General features: G+C 38.7%; 2 protein-coding genes across 3 annotated transcripts in view; one reads left to right on the forward strand and one right to left on the reverse strand.

The window, feature by feature from the left end:
• Positions 1–20,338, forward strand: part of PRKG1 (protein kinase cGMP-dependent 1) — a 1,324,128-nt gene that overhangs the window by 719,363 nt on the left and 584,427 nt on the right. The gene's annotated exons all lie outside the window — the stretch shown is intronic.
• On the reverse strand, positions 6,321–10,285 carry CSTF2T (cleavage stimulation factor subunit 2 tau variant). Its single transcript, XM_003903939.5, has one exon. It carries the CDS (start codon positions 9,950–9,952, stop codon positions 8,105–8,107), a length of 1,848 nt encoding a protein of 615 aa, XP_003903988.2. The 5' UTR covers positions 9,953–10,285; the 3' UTR covers positions 6,321–8,104.

A 20,338-nucleotide genomic window follows, 5' to 3' on the forward strand; every position in this document is an offset into this window, starting at 1 on the left:
CATAGAAATAACTTTTTTATTTTTACAATTGTATTTCATATATACACATATTATCTATACCTATGTTTATGCCTATATGCATATTCATATATTACAGTAATAGATACAACTAGCATAGATTTGTTTGGCAACAAACATGATTTACATGATAAATGTAACATGGACGTAATGAAGAGTAACTCATTCATGACAGTCATCAAGTTTGGTGGGTGCATAGAACAACTATTATGCTTTGCAAAGGGTTGGAGAATATGGATTAATCCCATACAATGTGTAAGTGGTGCTCAGGTAAGAAAACTACTCTTAACAAACAAACAAGAAAGACAACAAGATTATGAGAGAGAATTGGGAGACCATTTAAATTTACATTTGCTTTGTCTGTGGTTTCCCAGGTGTCCAGGAAAAGCCTGTCTGAGTAAGTAATATAGTATGTAAGCCAAGACCTGAGTAAAGAGAATCAACTAGCCATTCAAAGGCCTGAGGAAAGAGTGGGTGATGAGCAAGAGAAACTCCCAAGTACAGAGATGAGAATGAGTCTGGCAAATTCAATTAAATAAAGCTAGGCCCAAAATATTTGTAGAAGTGAGTAAGGGGCCAAAGGTAGTGTGAGACATTGGTATACTTAAGGCTTGTATTAGTTCATTCTTGCATTGCTATAAAGAAATACCTGAGACTGGGTAATTTATAAAGAAAAGAGGTTTAACTGGTTCATGGTTCTGCAGGCTGTACAGGAAGTATGATGCTGGCATTGACTTGGCTTCTGGGGAGACCTCAGGAAACTTAGAATCATGACAAAGGGAAAGGGGCAGCAGGCACAGGGCCAGAGCAAGAGCCAGAGAGTGGAGGGGGAGGTGCTGCACACTTTTAAATGAACAGATTACATGAGAACTCATTCACTATTATGAGGACAGTACCATGGGGGATGGTTTAGCACCATCATGAGATTCATGATGAAATGAGAAATTTAGCACCATCATGAGATTCATGGTTTAGCACCATCATGAGATTCATGATGAAATGAGATCCTATTCATGAGAAATCCACCCCCATGATCCAATCACCTCCCACAAGGCTCCTCTTCCAGCACTGGGGATTACATTTCAATATGAGATTTGGGTAGGGACACACATCCAAACTATATCAGGGCTACATAGGACACATAAGGATCTTGAATTTTATTCTAAGAGCAATGTAAGCCAAGAGAGGTTTTAACAGGGAAATAACATGATCTGGTTAAGGGCTTTTGTTTTGTTTAAATTACTGTGGCTGTTACATGAAAGTTACATATAGTGGGTCACTTTCTAAAATCTACATAAGTAGATTCCTGAATTGGTACAGGTTGCTTCATATTCATTCCAGGCAACAAAGTGAGATAGTAGAGAATCACAGAATCAGAGGCTGACAGGTACATCAATAACAGATAAAGAAATTAAAGAATTCTGGGCTGGGCGTTGTGGCTCATGCCTGTAATTCCAGCACTTTGGGAGGCCGAGGCAGGTGGATAATGAGGTCAAGAGATCAAGACCATCCTGACCGATATGGTGAAACCTCGTCTTTACTAAAAATACAAAAATTAGTGGGGCGTGGTGGTGAGTACCTGTAGTCCCAGCTATTCAGGAGACTGAGGCAAGAGAATCGCTTGACCTGGGAGATGGAGGTTGCAGTGAGCTGAGATTGCACCACTGCACCCCAGTCTGGCCACAGAGTGAGACTCTGTCTCAAAAGAAAAAAAAAAAAAAAAAAAAGAATTTATGTTCCAGTGTTCCAGTATGTATACTATCAATATCTTGATTCTAGAGCTGTTAGCGTTTAATATCTATATACATGAATAATATATATCATATTTTACAAATATGTGTTTTCATTGAAAAAGAAGATACTGCTATTTTGGCTTAATATTTATTGAAAATGCAAACATTTGTGGGATAAATATACTGATTGGCTTATTTTTCTAGGACATTCCTTTGCTCAGTATACCTCACCAAAATCTACAAATAAAAAATGCGTCAAGATTTTTGTTTTCGTTTACCCTGGGTTTTCCTTTTGTTGCTGGTTGGTTTTGCAGAAATATGTGTGCTGAACCGGTTGCTAAACAGGTTTTTCTTTTCTTTTTTTTTTTTTTTTTTTGAGACAAGGTCTCGCTCTGTCACTCAGGCTGGAGTGCAGTAGCGAGATCCCGGCTCACTGCAGCCTCTACCTCCTGGGCTGAAGTGATCCTCCCACTTCAACGTCCTGTGTAGCTGGGACTAGAGCCATGCCACCATGGCCAAGTAATCAACTCATTTTTGTGTACTTTGTAGAGATGGGTTTCACCATGCTGCTCAGTCTGGTCTCAAACTCCTGTACACAAGTGATCCTCCAGCTTTGACCTCCCAAACCGCTGGAATTGCAGGCATGAAATACCACGTCTGGCCTTAAGCAAGTTTTTCTATGTCATATTTGTCAAATTAGACACTAATATTGATCAAATCTAATAATTGTGTTAAGTTGCAAGCTCGAAGGATAGGAAGAGGTTGGGCTTGTGGCCAAATTGGAGAATATAAGCTGCTTCTACAGGCATTTAAGTTCAAAATTTTCAAGAAAATTGACTGGTCAAATAAAAAATATCTGTAAGCTCAATTGGTCCACAGATCACCAATTTGAGATTTCTTGTCCAAAGATATTTAAAACTTTTAGGGAAAAAAACTTCAATAACATTGACAATAATTATATAATTTCAATAGTGTAATTTATCTGATGCTTAAAATAGATGAGGATTTTTTTCTCTGATGATTGATAAGCATAAAAAGATGAAATCATTTTGGGTATAGGCTTAGCCAAAGATAGGAAATATGTTGTATTAATAGATGATTGTATTTACTCTCCTATACAAGGTTTGTGTCTGGAAATGTTTTTAGTCCTGATTTATGTCACTATATTGATTAACATGAGAACAAGAGTGATGTTTCAGATATGGAGTATGATTTTATAAATGTTAAGGCACCAAGCAAGCCCTATGTTGGCCTTTTTTAAAAAAAAAAAATCACATTATGAACTCAACTATACCATTTTTCTTTTTCTTTCTTTCTTTTTTTTTTTTTTTTGAGATGGAGTCTCACTCTGTCACCCAGGCTGGAGTGCAGTGGTGTGATCTCGGTTTACTGCAAACTCCGCCTCCCGGGTTCACGCCATTCTCCTGCCTCAGCCTCCCAAGTAGCTGGGACTACTAGCGCCTGCCACAACTCCCGGCTAATTTTTTGTATTTTTAGTAGAGACGGAGTTTCACCGTGTTAGCCAGGGTGGTCTCAATCTCCTGACCTCGTGATCTGCCCATCTCGGCCTCCCAAAGTGCTGGGATTACAGGCAAGAGCCACTACGCCCAGCCCAACTATACCATTTTTCAGTGTTGGCACTCATTTTAAATTAAAATGAGTCTGTAAGATTCACTTAAAGAATGTGTACATCACCATACTCAGCTAATTTTTACATTTTTTATAGAGACAGGATCTTCCTGTGTTGCCCAGACTGGTCTTGAAGTCCTGAGCTCAAGTGATCCTTCTGCCTCAACCTCCCAGAGTGCTGAGATCGCAGGCATTAACTACTACATCTGCCCAGCAGATATAATTTTTAAAATGACCAACCTTTGTAACACATATGAGATTCATTTCAAGTGTCTGCAGATATTATATGTACTTAATCATACAAAATTATTTATGATTGAGAATGTTGTGTATTTTTTGTAATTAGCTATCTACTTTTTATTTTTTTATTTTTAAAACCCTGTGATTAAAGGATAGTTACCTATTTTGGGGATCTAAACCAACTCTTGGTTATAAACAGTTGTTATTAAATGCCGGGCATGGTGGCTCACACTTGTAATCCCAGCACTTTGGGAAGCTGAGGTGGGTGGATCATTTGCGGTCAGGAGTTCAAAAGCAGCCTAGCCAACATGGTGAAACCCCGTCTCTACTAAAACTACAAAAATCAGCCAGGCACGGTAGCACACACCTGTAATCATAGCTACTTGAGAGGCTGAGGCAGGGGAATCACTTAAACCCAGGAGGCAGAGGTTGCAGTGACCTGAGATTGTGCCACTGCACTCTAGCCTGGGTGACAAAGTGAGACACTGTCTTAAAAAAAGAAAAAAAAAAAAAGCTGTTATTTGGTAAACATTTGGGTGCTTTTTGTGCAGTATTTAATAAGCACAAGGTTTTTGATTTTTAATGATGTTACCCCAAGTGTCACTTATTTTTTATTTTTTGAGACAGAGTCTCACTCTGCCCAGTCTGGAGTATAGTGGCACAATCTCGACTCACTCTAATCTCCACCTCCCAAGTTCAAATACTTCTCGTGCCTCAGATTCCCAAGTAGCTGGGATTACAGGGGCTTGCCAACATGCCTGGCTAAGTTTAGTATTTTTAGTAGAGATGGGGTATCACCACATTGGCCGGGCTGGTCTCGAACTCCTGACCTCAAGTGATCAGCCCCCCTCAGCCTCCCAAAGTGCTGGGATTACAGGTGTGTGCCACCACGCCCGACTCCCAAGTGTCACTTTTGACACAATTCTGCCCTCAAATTACATGTTATATATTGTTATAGAATAATATCAAGAACAAACATGCTAGTTAATATTTTATGAGAAAGGTAATTGGTAATATGAATATTTGTGAAGGTGAATTTTCAACCAAAGAAGTAAACTTTTGTTTCAGGGTGCATAAAGACAAATGAAAATATTTAAAGATCTGGGTCAGTTAACATTTGAAATAAATATGTATAAGCACATTATATAGTATGCCAATATCATGTAATATCCCTATTAATATTTAATATTAAAATTTATATTTAGGGATACTTACAATATATTAATAATGTCCTTAATATGAATCAGTTCTTAACCAGAGCATTCTTGATAAGAGACTGATGAAGAAAGCAAGCTTCAACCAGGAAAGTCCATCTAGAGATTAGCTGATATAAAATAGTGAGAGACTGACATTCTTTTGTGAGAAGACTGTCAGATGTAACTGCTAATTCAGTTTCTCTGCCACAGTAGGTTGTTGCACATAATTATCCATAGACCTCATCAGACCTAAGAGAAAGGTCTGACACGCCATAGGAAATTATGTTCTGTGTGCTTAACCAATGTCCCATCATAGCATGGAAAAACAAGCTTTGCAAGCTGTGATTATGTTAACGGTTTTCTTTTTAAAATGTCTTTCTACCATTAGAATTCTGAAAAGTGTAGTTGAAAAACCAGACATAATCTTACTTAGATTAGCCTACCTTTGTCTGGGATTCACATTAGCTTATATCTTATCAACTCCTCCAAAATCCTAGGAAGTCAACAGATGTTAAAACATATTTTTGGTATTAATCATCAGTAATATGAGGGCAAGGGCTAATGGGCAGGCACTGATTAAAGTTGATCATTTCATAATCCCAAGAAACATGTACTCCCCAAGAGGATAAGCCTTAAAGAAGCATTAGCAAATCACTGTTTCACCCCATCATCTTCAACTATTATGATGAATGAATTGGTGATTTTATTTTAGTCTACACATCTTAGGGAAAATTCAGGATGTGAGGGGTTATAACCGATGATTTTGTAGTAAAACACATAAAAGATTCTGATTGTGGCAATATTGCTTGCATTATTCTTTACTATCAAATGAAATAAGGCTCTATGCTTTCTACATCAATATTGGAACATTCAATGAATCAGAAGTGAGGACAATCTATTTCCTTAGCTTTCACAGAGTAGAGGTGATTGTTTTTAATAACCTATTTCTAATTGTTTTTTAAAATGGAAATAGTTGTTATAGCTCATTTGTTCTGTGTTGAATCTAAACTCTTATGAGGGCAGTATATGTGCTTTTAATGGGATTTTTCCCCCTAATAACTCTAATAGAATATTTTGTCCTTTTCCCATCTGTGAATATGGTAGTGAGATAGACTGTCCCTGTGTTCAATTTGTGGGAGTGGAAGTGTATAGTAGCAGATAAAAGGTAAACAGTGCACTGCAATATAACTAAGGTTGTCAGTAATGAAGATAGCTACAAGGTGCTATTGGAATACAGAGGATTTCTCTCTGGGGAACATAAGCTTAATATCTGACTATCACCAAGATGTTGCTCATACCAACCACAAAATGGCACGTCTTTATAGTTATTTCAACTGTCAAACTATATAGATAATGGTTCTAAGAGAGTTCCATCCATTACTGCAATTTCATTAGTTCTGCCTTTTGCATTAAAAACAAAAGGTAATCAGGCCCCATGTATATCCACAATGGAAGACTTTTGCATAATGTATTCATTAAAAATAAACATATCAGATACTAACTCAGCCTTAATTGTATTTTTATTTTCTGCATTAAACAATGCAGGGATTTGACTAAAGACTGTAACATTTAATAATTTTCAGTTAGAGCCCTTCAGTGAAAGCTTTGAGATAAAGCAACTAGAATCTCAAAGTGATCAAGCCAACTCTGTGACTTAGTATTAACCATAACTATCGCACATGTAAAGGTGAGTTATCCTCTCCAATAGAGGGGAGGCATATAGGAAACATGGGAAAGTAGCAGTATGAACAACAGAGTAAAACAGGTAGTAGAAAACAACAGCATAGGGGTGAAAACCTTGTGAACAAAGAATACTAATTTAAAATGTAAACGTTTTGCAAAGGGAAGATAACTGAATTTCTACATTTTCAGCTCTTTGTATTAAACATTTTGTAATCTGTAACTAGATATTGGTTTTTCTTCTCCACAGAAGATCACCTGATATTTGATAACTTATGCTTTTATTAATTACTACTTGTTTTATAATACAAATGTTTGTGTTCACATCCTCAAGGCTTTATTTTCAAGGAAAAATAAAGTCGTAGTAGCACAATGTAATAAGCCCCATCTTTCAACCAATTTTTAATACTCATTGGTATGTATATTAGGACTAAATGGCTGTATTCCTTACAAAAAGTAAAATGAGCAATAAGTCAACTGAGTATTCAGGCTATATAAAAACTTCTACCTACTTGGGCCTTGATTATTCTAGTAACATGATTAATGATAGAAAAGTAGATTATGAAATAAGAAAACTAAAAGGCATGTTAAATGCTGTTTAGTCTAAAGGTTTTTAACTCCTGTCTGGTGGAGCAAATGGACACCATCTGTATATGAAAGCCAGATACCAAAAAACTGAGAGTTTACTTAGTGAAACCTACTACTTATGAAAAGTCAAATATCATGTATAACTCATCCAGATCAACTGGTCCCTAGACACTGATTTTTGACAAGGATGTGAGAGAATTACTGACTCAGATTTAGGGCTTAAAGACTATTGAGAAATTGGAAGGTATTGAGAGATAGGGTTTCATCAGAGTGGACTTAAGTAACCTGGTTGATTTTAGAATTGTCACAGCAAAATCAACATGCTCTGATGCTTGGGGCCTGGCAGAACCTTGCTGGTCTCTGAAGGCTGGGATAAATGAAGCAACAGTAAACCAGGTGCACTCCTTGATTTTTCAGGTAACACAACTTTAGAAAAAAACAATTCTAATACAAGTTTAACCTTATCCTGTTAACTCTAATATTTCAAAAATAATTCTAAAACACTAAGACAATGCTTATCCTATTGCCTCCAATAGGATTTTGTATTTTAAATGGTTTACCAAAAAATGTATCTTATACTTTTGGGTAAACTTTATTTTGTTATACAATCAAAAATCTTAAAACCATCTTAGTACATTAACGTTTTAACAGGTCAACTTTTAGTCTTTATGAGCAGTTTTCACGAAGTTTTACTCAACATTTAAAAAATGTAGTTAACATACTGTAGAAACTTCAGTATTGCTGCTTATTCTTTGTAATCTTATTTGGCATAATGTTGTCATGTTCAGAGTCATTTTACAGTAACTTAAAGTGAACAGACACACTCCCTCCTCCCCCCACCCTCAATTAAAAATAAAAAAGGAAAACAGAAAGAAATAAAAAGAACAAAAAGTAAGATTAGGTTCTAGGAGGAGGGAAACCCTAATCCAAGTGTGGGGATGCAGAAGTCAGCTTTTTGCACCCATTCTCCATGCTACAGAATAAACTTTGAGACTACAGCCAAATATTTTCTAAAACCTTTCAAGAAGCTCCAGTGGATTTCTGGATTTGTTCCTTTAAAATCAGGATACTCTGCCTTTGCTCAGGGGGCAGCATGGCAATCTGATCTGCAGTTAGTTGAAGAACCTGCATGATCAAAGCCGCCTTTTCCTGATCCTGTGGAGTGACTTGGCTCTGCCCAGGACTAAAACTGCTAGGCTGGCTTCCACCTTGCTTGTTTGCCCCCTGTATGCCTCCTCCTTGTATACCCACTCCTTGTATGCCTGCCCCCTGCATCCCTCCTCCTTGTATGCCTGCCCCCTGCATGCCTGCTCCTTGTATGCCTGTACCCTGCATACCAGCTCCAGGATTCCCCACCCCTGAAATGCCTGGGACCTGTCTGGGTCCCTGAGGAGGGCCACCTGCCCCTATATTAATGGGACCAGGACCCTGAATTCCACCAGTCATAGGACCTCTTGTACTGGGGACAGGGCCCCTCATCTCCAATCCTCTTGCATCCATGCCTCTTGCTTCCATCCCTCTGGTTTCCATGGCACAGGTCTCCATTCCTCTCCTCTCCATTACACGTGTCTCTAAGACCTCAGTTTCCATGGCGCGAGTCTCCATCGCTCGAGAATCTCTACTACCTCTACCATCCATAGGTAGACCCCTTTGATCTATCATGGGGCCTCTGGGCTCTCCAATTAGCAGTCTGGGATCTCCTAATGGCCCTCCCCTCATCTCATGTGAGGAAGGGCCACGAGTGTCATGACCAGAGGCATGATGCATGGGGGGACCCTGATGGGGTGGACCCAGATAACCTCTGGGCTCCACTTCTCCAGTGACTGAAAGCAAAGTCCCTCCACGTGGGTCATTTGGAGCATCTCCTAACAGTCCTCGAGGAGGTAGACCACCAGGAGTCATGGGTCCACGAGGTATAGGAGCTCTAGGATCTGACATCTGCACTTGTCCCCGCTCTAAAGGCACTGGGCCAACCCCTGGCATTCCAAGTTGGGGCTGCATTGCTCCTCCAGGAGTTAAGGAACCAGGACCAGGTCCGGGAACTGCAGCTGGTATTGGCCCTGGAGCTGGAATTCCACCCTGGATAGGAGTCTGCATCAGAGGAGGAATGTCCTTCACAGGTCTTCTAGCCAAATGCTGAGGCTGAGGAGCTGGTGGATTCTGCTGGTTCAGCAGAACATTAGGTCCTGGGCAGAGCCCAGGGCCAGGGCCAGGACCAGGGCCAGGGCCAGGGCCAGAGACAGACACAGACTGAGATTTGCCTGGGATCAGTGGTGTGACATGTATCTTCCGATGAAGAATTTTCAGAGCAATCTCTGGATCCATGATTCTCATCACTACTTGCGCCTGCAACAGCGCATAAGCCAGTTGTGGATTTTGAAGTAACATGTTTCGAGCTTCCTGGTGGCTGTTTTGGACACAGAGCTTCATCTGCTTCATCAGCTCAAACATCTGCTCCGGGGGGAGACTGGCTACTGCTCTGGTAATCGATTCAGGGGCATCTTCTGGATCGATGGGATCCCCATAGGGTGAGTCAATAATGGGCGCTGCAGGCCCGAGGCTCTTTAACTCCTCCTTATTCTTTTCACTGGCAGCATTGTCCACCCGAAGCGCTCTGCCACTGAACTCCCGCCCATTGAGGTTCCGCATGGCACTAAGCGCGGTTTCCTGGTCTTGGTATTCGCAGAAGCCATAGCCCTTGGGTTTTCCCGTCTCTCTATCGTATACCAGCCGGAAACTGACAACAGAACCAACCTCCGAGAAAATGTCCTTTAACTGCTCCTCAGTTGCCTCATACGGAATGTTCCCCACGAACACGGAACGCAGTGATCGATCCATTGCCGGGTCTCTCACCGCCAAACTCGACATGATTCCGGTTGTGCACACTGCCGATAGCGGATTCTTCCAGGCGTCTGTCCTCTTGCGACCGACACTTCCGCTGAGCAACGGAAGCGGCTCTCAAGATCCGGGCAGAAACCTTACTAATTCGCTTGAATCGTTCTGCTTGCCTGTGGAACCTGCATCCCACTAACAAGTTATCTAATGCTTTAAGTCCCTGATCCTTCGTGGTTCTGTCAGCTTCTTATTACAGAATCGCATGATTCCTTTCCCATTTCACCTTCCGCCGACTTTCTGTGGAGCCCCAACAGCCCCGCTACGACACCCTTGGTACGAGATGACCACAGTAAAGATGGCCGCATAGACTTCACCATAGTAACTGGGAGGGGACTCCTCCCTTGACGTCAAAGGCGGTTTTGCTTCCGTTCCACCGGCGGGAAACCGCCAACCGAAAGCGGATTTAAGGCGGCTTGTTTTTCGTTCTGACAAAATATTTTCATGTGGCCTTTTATTATAGTATAGTTAAGCTAGATTTCAAATCACATTCCAGACTGAGGCAAAAGCGTAGTCGTTTCAAAGCACATTTGAGATTTGCCCCTTAAAGTAAAACAGTATTATATTTCCTTTTTAGAACAACGTTTTTGGAAATTAACTGACAAGAAATATAAACTGAAGCGTGTGCCGGCTGGACCCTGCCCCCACTCTGTTGCTTCCTATAACCGCTGTTAATGGATGGGTGGCAGACCCTTCTAGGTTTTTTTGAGCACACGGGCAGCAGTCGTGCTATTCCTAATATTACGGTTTTCTTCCTTAATAATAACCGATTTCAGTATTAATTGGTGATTAAATAAATTAGTGATTAATTAGTTATTAGCATTTTATGGCTTCAGAGTATGGAATAATGAAATTTACTTAACTATCCCTACATTGATTGGTTCTGATTTTTATTATATCATGCAGTGAGTCCACCACTTCCATGAAGGGAAAAACAAATAGTGGTTGTCTTCTGCTGTTAGCTTTGCAGGCAGGAGTTAAAACATATTCACTGTGGGGTTTCCTCGACTCCAATTCGAAGATAGAACTGAAACTTGGGGACGGCTAGGTAAATTCCCAAGGACAAGCAGCCGGAAAGAGGCAAAGTCAGGATTCTAACCCAGGTTGGTCTCGCATCACTCCAGATCTACACTGCCTTACGCATATTGAATATTTGAAATGCAGCTAGTGTGATTGAGGAATTGAATTTTAAATTTCATTTTTTATTAATTTAAATATAAAAACTAATGTTCAGTAGGCTATTGGAAAACTTTTTTAGTATTTATGACAACTTGGGTATAAAATCTACTTTTGCAGCAATAAATTGTATTTTAAATAAAAATCATTTCACAGAACACTAAGATTCAAAAAAAAGAAGAAATAAAAAGAAAGTACTTCCAGTCAAAATTTAACATTACAGTTGAGGTATGCCATACATGTAAGACACATGAAAGATTTTAATGATCAAATACCAAAAAATGTAAAAGTAGCTCATCAATTTTATATTGTTTATAAGTTGAAATGTAATATTTTTGTATACTGGATTAAAAAAATTATTTTGAAGTTAATGTTATTCATTTCACTTTTTAAAATGTGGCTATTAGAAAATTTAAAATTATATGTATAGATTGCATTATACATCTGTGGACTGGACTGCTCCAAGTCTGTGCTTTAACTCCAAAACAGAGAATTATTTTATTCTGAAATATGCCTCTTAAGTGGATTATGAAACTTCTAAATTTCAGCAAAAAAATTGTATTATGTATCCTCAGAATCCTTGTCCAATGAATAGATTTGACATGAGTATGATGGTTTAGTTGCAAATAAGACATCCATTTACCTTCAAGTTTTTGAAACGTTTCTGTACTTAGCTGTTCACCCAAGACGCACGACAGTTTATATTTGCAAATGATAAGGTGCATTTACATCACCTAACAAGATTTCCCTGCTATACCAAAGAAACAGAATAGCCACCTGCTAGCAATGTTTCCCCAGTGTGATTCATTTATTGGGGACAAAAGGGGAGGGGTTAAGGATAGTATCATTTCAAAAAACTAAAGACAAATTTATTTTTCTTCCTTCTACACCATCACTTTACAAAGAGAAGCCATACCTTTTTTATACATGTTCCGTCAAGGGTAACTTACAAGTTGAATATGTGTGTAATTGTGTATGTATTAAATGTAGTAGTCATGAAGATAGTAATGGGGTATTATAATATATTGCAAAATTCATAGAAGATCGCACAGCTTGACAGAATTTCTTTACTGCTGCTGATACTATCTAAACCAGTGGTCCTCACATGCATCAGAATCACCTTGAGCCACGACTTGTTAAGTCAGATTGTGCTTTAGCAGGTCTGGAGAATTTGCATTTCTAATAAGCTCTCAGGTGACGCTGATGCTGCTGGTTTGGAGATCTTTAAGAATCATTTGGTCCTAGGGATTGTTAGTAGATTTTCTCATTTATATCAGACCGAACTAAATTTAGTATACTCTATTAAAAGGTTTTAGGTAAAGGTTTTAAAAACATTATTAATTTACTATTAATATACTATTCTAGTACATGCTGATCTGCTACTGAAGATACCCTGGACATGAAGACTGGGTGAACAGAGAGTAGTTGAAGGACTATGGGGACAAACAAGAAGGGAGAAGTTATGACTATAGAATGTGCTTTAGTCACAGGCTTTCCATGTTCTCTTTAGTCCCACTATTGCAAACTAGTAGAATGATTTGTCATGCCTCCCTTCATACAGGACCAGTGTGACCCACCATGTAATTCCATGCCCAGAACACATAAACTAATACTTATTGTTAACTGAATGGCCCCAAATCAAGAGCTCAGAGAAACCTATGTATATTTCCTGGTACCAGTACATATTTTTTTATAGATCTAACTTGGAAGAACATCCATTTTTATACTGCTTTTTTATTCCCATAAAGTTTAAATTTTAGATATTTATAGCATGGCATACACTCTGAAGAAAAGTGTACATGGTATAGTGTATGTTCAGATGTTGATTCTTTCAATAGATTGATACCAAATATGTTAAGACTGATTTCAAACACACAAGAGAATGTATGGCCAAATGGAAGCTGTCCTCTAATCACTTTCAGAAACTATAAACCTAATCCATTGCTCAAAATGATTTTTTTTTTTTTTTTTTTTTTGGGACACAGGATTTCACTCCCATCAGCCAGGCTGGAGTGCAATGGTGTGATCTTGGCTTACTGCAGTCTCTGCCTCCTGGGCTCAAGCGATTCTCCTGCTTTAGCCTCCCAAGTAAAGACTACAGGCATATGCCACCGCTCATGGCTAGTTTTTTGTGTATTTTGTAGAGACGGGGTTTCATCATGTTGGCCAGGCTGGTCTCGAACTCCTGAACTCAAGCAATCTGCTTGCCTCAGCCTCCCAGAGAGTGGGCATTATAGGCATAAGACACTGCACCTGGCCTCAGACTGATTTTTGAACTTCTACCCTGAAATTGCTTTGGGCCTCATTTGTAAGTCATACTAGAAAATCAGTACACTAACTGAACAGTGTACTTTATTTTTAACGAAGAACAGGATTATGCAACAAAATCACCCAACTTCCTGACCAGATTTGGCAAAAATGTCATGCTTAGCTAATTCCAAATATCAAACCTTACATCAGAATATAAAAATTCTATAATCTTTGAGGGAATTTAAGAAAAAGATTCACCATAGAGTATAGGGAAAAAAGAAAACATTCACTATAGATTAAGTAGACAAATTGCAAAGACAAGAACTAAAAATATTTTGAGTAATGACAGGCATTTTTGAAATAAGTGTACGGGTCCTTCAAGGAATAGCGCAAATAAACTGCTCCACAAAGCTTTCTATGACTTTTCTACCCTTTCCTCTAGGTTAGAAGTAATTTTGTTTTTCTTTGGATATAAACTATTCCTTATAACTTGTACCTTTCTGATTATAGTAACTCCTTTACCTTTCAGCAAAATTGCAGTTTTTCTTCTAAAGTATAAAATAATTGTATATCCCCCTTTATCAGTTAACTAAGTGCTTCAAATGTATTATTTAATTCCATCAATATTTATTCCAAACACTGACAATACAGCAGTGAAAACAATAGACAGTCTACCAGAACAGAAGGTCTCTAAATGTGGTCCTTGGTTCAGTGGCATCAGCATCACCTGGAAATATCTTAGAAAATAAAAGTTTGGGGCCCTACTCCAAATCTATTGCATCAGAAACAGAGAAATCTTTGAACAAGTTTTCCAGGTAATTATAATTCAAGCTCAATTTTGAGAACCACCACATTATAAGAATACAATCATAGTTGGCAGGCACAGTGACTCACGCCTGTAATCCTGGCACTTTGGAAGGTGGAGGTGGGTGGATCATTTGGTCAGGAGTTCAAGACCAGCCTGGCCAACATGGTGAAACCCCGTGTCTACTAAATATGCAAAAATTAACCAGGTGTGGTGGTGCATGCTTCTAATCCCAGCTATTTTGGAGGCCGAGGTGGGAGGATCGCTTGAACATGGGATGTGGATGTTGCAGTGAACTGAGATCACACCACTGCATTCCAGCCTGGGCAACAGAGTACAACTTCCATATCCAAAAGAAAAAGAGAAAACAAAACCAGAATGCAATTACAGTATAGATAGCTGATAGATAAATAGACAGATAAATATTTTGTTTTCACCTCTATATTCTCAACACCTGGGGTAGAGCTCAGCACAGGTGGATGTTCATTATATATTTGTTGAATGCATGACAGGAAATGACTTTAAAGTTTGTTAATTCACAAATATTTCATTTTACCAAGGACAAAACGTGTGGCATTGAATAACGTGCCTCAAATCAAAGAGAAGACATGCTGCCAGGACCCTTGTCATTTTATTCCTAGGTCAGTGATAGTTCTTCCAAGTTGCCATTTGATAAAATAGATATGCAATAAAGTACGTAGAGATGGAAGAGAGTGATATGGTCTAGATCATCAAGGAAAGCTTTCTGATGGAAATGAGATTTAGGGATGGGTTATAATCTGGCATAGATAGGTGGAAGATGAAGAAAATAAACCAGGAGCTAGTAATAGCCAACACATGAAATTGGGACCTGGTGTTTTTCATGGCCTCAGAGGAAACCAAGAGAGCTGGTGACTAGTGTGACAAAAGATGGGCTTCTGGGACAGATTACAAAAGGTTTTGAAGTTCAGATTCAGGAATGTGAACTTGATGTGAGAGTCAGTATGCTTCCTTCACCACCTCCTGAAACACGAACATAGAATAATAATGGCAGAGGCTTAAGAATACCAAACTTATCTAATCCTTTTCTATATATTTTCTACCTAGGTGGTTCTTTTTAATTCCTCATAACTTTTAATCTAAATTGTGGCAGTTGTTCTTCCTACATATAACATACTCTATTATGTAGCTTCATTCTCATTACTTGCCCTCCATCCCTTCACATATTCTCCTCTGGCTAACTTGTACCGCTCACTTTTTACTATACATGATCTGTATTTTTTCAACTCCTAACTTTTTGTGATACTATTTGTCAGGAATGCCTCCTTTTTTCCTCTTCGTCTCTTCCCTCCCCCGTGTTTAAATCTTTCTGTTCTTCAATGCTTACCTCAAAGACTTTCCATTTAGAGTATTGGTTTGGTATTCATTATCTTCCATATTAGAGGTATCAATATTCTTGTATTACCATAAAATCTATATCTGATTGATATTCTGCAGAATGCCTAGTCCAGTACCTTTTATATTCTAAGCACTTAGTAAATATTTTTTCAATTAATACAAGATCATCTTACAATAACAAAATATAGATGTTCACCAAATGATAATTTAGAGCCTTTTGCTTACAAAATACTTTTCTCTGGGTTCCCACGTTTAGTCCTGATAACATTCTTATGAAGTACATACAATTGTTTCCTGATTTTTAACAATCAAGAAACTCAGAGAGTTATTACGTAGAACTTTACCTAACAATGGACTCACTCAAAATACAGATACTTTATAAAGGCAAACTCTGAGCACTTAGTAGGGAGAAGGCTCTTTGATAAATGCTTTGTATAATATTTCATTCTTTCTGCAACCTTTTGAAGATAGGCAGTCATAGTTCCTCAATTTATAGGTAAAGAACAGAGTCACAGAGAAGTTAACTAGTGTGCCTATGCTAACTAGCAGAATGAGGATTTGAACACACACCATTTGACTTAAGAAATCAAGTTCATAAATCATTGTTGTATTAAATGAGTTGCCTAAGGATACATAGCTAGTAAGTGGCATAACAACAACCTGAAAACAGGTCTCCTGAATTTAAACTTTCTATTTCACAAGTAGTAGAGTAATCACAAGTTATTGTTGCCTGGGCACCATCTCCCTTGGCCTTTTTCCTGATTGTCTCTGAGTGTAACTAACTTCAGTTGTGACATCACAATCAGTGCTGTGGTAACGGATGGACTGTGAGGTATAAAGACTGAAGCAATTGAGAAAATGTTTTCCTTTTTCAATTTGCAGGACTATAGTTAAACTTCACATAAGGACTTTTATAAGGCATCCAGTTAGATAAAGCATGCATTTTTCCATAAAATGAAAGAGCCCAAATTATTTTGGTATATAACTTTTTTTTTCCCAAAATGTTAAACATATTTAATATGAAACAATATACAGAGGAATAAAAAGCAAATTTTATTTACCCAAACTCCTAACCTCAAATGCTCCACCTGCCTCAGCCTCCCAAAGTGCTGGGAGTGAGCCACGATGCCTGGCCCCGAATTTCATTTACTTATACACAGGATGAATCACTGTTATTGGCAAGTGCAGATTACATGAATTTGGGACTGCTGGGAGTCTGCCATTTCTGGACTTGAGGTTGAACAGAACCAAATGTTCTCCCTGGAAGGGATTGCGAAGTCCAGCCCCCTTTTTTTTTTTTTTTTTTTTTTTTAGTAGATTAAGAGTATGATGGCCAGGAAAGTAAAGAAATTAGACCAGGGTCAAATGTCCACTTACTGATCTAGCTTGTAGAAGGATTTAGATATTCATATTTTTCTCATCCAAAGTATGCTCTCAGCCCTTAGAAAAGGCAGTAGAGTGAAAGAATTAAGAACACAGAGATTTTAATGTCAGAGTGACTTAGACTGGCTACCTAGTTCAACAAGTAGTTGTGTGGCCTTGTACAAATTACTTCACCTCTCTGTGGTTTCATTTCCACATCTTTTAAATGAGAATAATGTCACCCGTATTGGATTGTTGTGTGGCGGAATACAGGATATACTTGTATTTTTATTATTCCTTACATTGTATGGTAATTATTAATCTACATTTGTTATATAGTAATAGTAGATGAAGTAGCATCTTATGTGGAAAGAGACACAAGTTTTAGTCTAATGCTATTTATTTGGGGGCCTGTATCTTTATTTTTATTATTGAAGGGCTTGTACTTGTACTAATGGTCTTGTCAGATTATATTATTTTCAAGTTGTACAACCTTAACACTGCCATTTTAGCTTGCGGTAGATTTGTAGTTGAAGTGGATACTTTTTAGGCTTGATCTTATAGAATATTTCAATGAGAATTTTACTGATCATCTTGGTGCACATTAGGTTCTTGTACTAAACCATGAAATGCACTCTTCAAATATTTAGTCGGCTAGAATTCCACTGGTCCATTTTTATTTAAAGGGCCTGCCTGAACTTTGACTATGGAGGATATAGGCTTATTTAACACCACATTGTTCTGCCACGCAGGTACCTATTTGAGCACATAGTCCTGCTCAGGGTGATATTAGGACTACTACTTTTAAGTGTGCACTGGCAGACATAGGCCATTTATTCCAACATAGAAAGGCATAACTAATTGGACAAGAAGCAGAGCTCCCTTATTCGTGCTTCAGGCTGTCACCCGAAGGAACACAGAAGTATCCTCACAAACTGTGGAAAAGTACAAGTCCTGTAACTAGGTCTGAATAAAGATACCCTGTTTAAGTGGAACAACGCATGAATCTTTTTTTTTTTTTTTTGTCCTGTGACCAGAACAATACAACACCTTACTTCAGAGAAACGTGTAAACTGCCACTCACTTCAGAAATTTGGCTAGTATATCTCTTCTGAGGCTAGGTTGGTCTGAGAATGTGCCTATATTTATACCAAGTTACAGGAAAGAGGCCTTTCTGAAACATTTGATTCCAGGCTTAGACTGTTGAAAAATAACAAAAGTTGGTTTAACAGAATATATTTTAGATTCATTATCACGGTTGAATGATCCTTGAAAAACATTACTTCAGGAATGCCAGTTTAAATTTACCTTCTAACTCTAGATTATTGGGTTAGAAATTAGATAGAAAACCTAAAATCTAATGTTTATAGGAATGTAGTAGCTAGCGCTTTATGGTATAAATACAGAAACCGATTCCAACCAAGGTAAGCAAAAGAGGCGGTGGTTTTTTTCATGACATTTTGTTATCTCTCAGAACCCACAGAAATTAGTCTGCTAGGCTGCTGTATTAGAATACCACAGACTTAAACAGAAATTTATTTTCTTACAGTCCTACATGCTGGAAGTTCAAATTCAAGGTACCAATAGGTTTGCTTTCTCCTGATCCTCTCTCCTTGCCTTGCAAATGGCTGCCTTCTCAGTGTCCTCACTTCGCCTGCTGTGTGCAGGCACTCTGGTGTCTCCTCCTTTTCCTATAAGGACTCTCATTGTATTAGATTAGGGGTCCACACATATGACCTCATTTAATTATGATTATCTCTTTAAAGGCTCTGTCTCTAAATACAGTCACAATGCGGGCAGGGCTTCAACATATGAATTTTGAGGGACATAGTTGACTCCATAACAAGCCGTAAGGCAGTAACCTCTAGGAAAAGAAAAAATGGATAATTGTTGGCATTCAGAATACTCTATTCCCAACTCTTTCTCTCTCTCTCAAAATCTTTGTCTCCCCACTCCCTTCCTCGCTCCCTCTTCACTGCGTCTCTTTGAACATTTGTGGTGGTTTTCCTCTGTTGAAAGATCAGATCTCCTATTTCTCTTTCTAGTCCACTGTCATTCCAGTTTTCTGGAACTGGGAATCTGAAGGTCCTGCTTTATTCTGATGTGTATCTGTGATTCAATTCAGCATTGTTAAGAGGTTGGAGCCAGAATGATAGTGAGAGCATTTACCAGTCTACGTCTGCTGGGGCCCAGTAGTCAGCTGGAGCAGGAGGAGCCCTACAGACCTTTGCGGTGCCAGTTGTTAACCTCCTTTACCTTCCAGGTCATGGAGAGGTCAGGAGACTGACTTAAGGGGCTCGAGGGAGCATCTATCATCCTGTACCACTGATGTAGCCATACTGGTTACTGCTGAATATCTATCCTGGTTGACCATGAATTCCAAAAATACTTCAGTGACCTACTCTTATGAAGGAAGGGAACAGTTAAAAGGGCTGTTTTGAGCTAGGCAGCCATTTCCAATGCACATTCTGCCAGAGAAAGTTTGTCTACAACCTTCCTCTAAATCATTCTCTCAATCTCTGCAAAACATAAAACATTTCCAAAAATAGATCATTTTCTTAGAATTGTTTAAATGTGGACTTCCAGTTAGAAAAATTGTCTAATATAAAACAGTAGAGGAATGTTTAGCCACCAATTCACAGTCTTTAGAAAGTTCAAACCATATATAATGCATGATGTTCTTGAAGGTGAATACAGTGTACATTTTAAAATACCAAACTCTTCCATCCTGCATATAAAAATATTGACAATTTTTCTTGACAGTTTAATGATAAAATAATAGCGACAATTCTTTCAGTTACTATCATCTTTATCACTATCATCTGACATTTATGTTGAAATAGCTGCATATACATTCTTGCAGAGAAGTACAATGAGAAACTTTTCTCTCTGCCCTCCGGGTGTTTGTCAATTCCATCCTGGCTCTGGGGAACAAAACAAGTGCCTGCAGGAAAACAGGGAAGTGCAAATGACCTACTCCTCTGGGGCTCAGCCTTTTATTAGCCTTGAAAATGGAATTGTGTGTGTTGGTCCATAGCCCTTGAGGGGTCTAGGAAAGAGAAGCTGATGCCTGCAGGGAGAATAAAGAAAGTGCCAATATTTTTCTTTCCATGTAGTGGTCTGGAGTTTGCTGCCAAGGTCCCAGGACTGGGTAATTGTTGCAGGTCTTCATTCTTATCAAAGGGACTTCCAAAGGGAGGAGAGGTTCTGAGAAATCCTTCTGGCAGCAGGTGTCTGCAGATGGGGAGGCAGAGATGAGGGAGGGAAGGAAAGTGTTTGCATCCCCATCAGGAAGGAAACTTACCTGACACATTTCAGAGCAGCAAGGGTTTGACAATGCTTTAGGATACTAAAGTTAGGATACTCATTATTCAACTAAAAGTTATCCAGAG

This window comes from Papio anubis, chromosome 11 (genome assembly GCF_008728515.1).
Source record: "Papio anubis isolate 15944 chromosome 11, Panubis1.0, whole genome shotgun sequence".
NCBI lineage: Eukaryota > Metazoa > Chordata > Mammalia > Primates > Cercopithecidae > Papio > Papio anubis.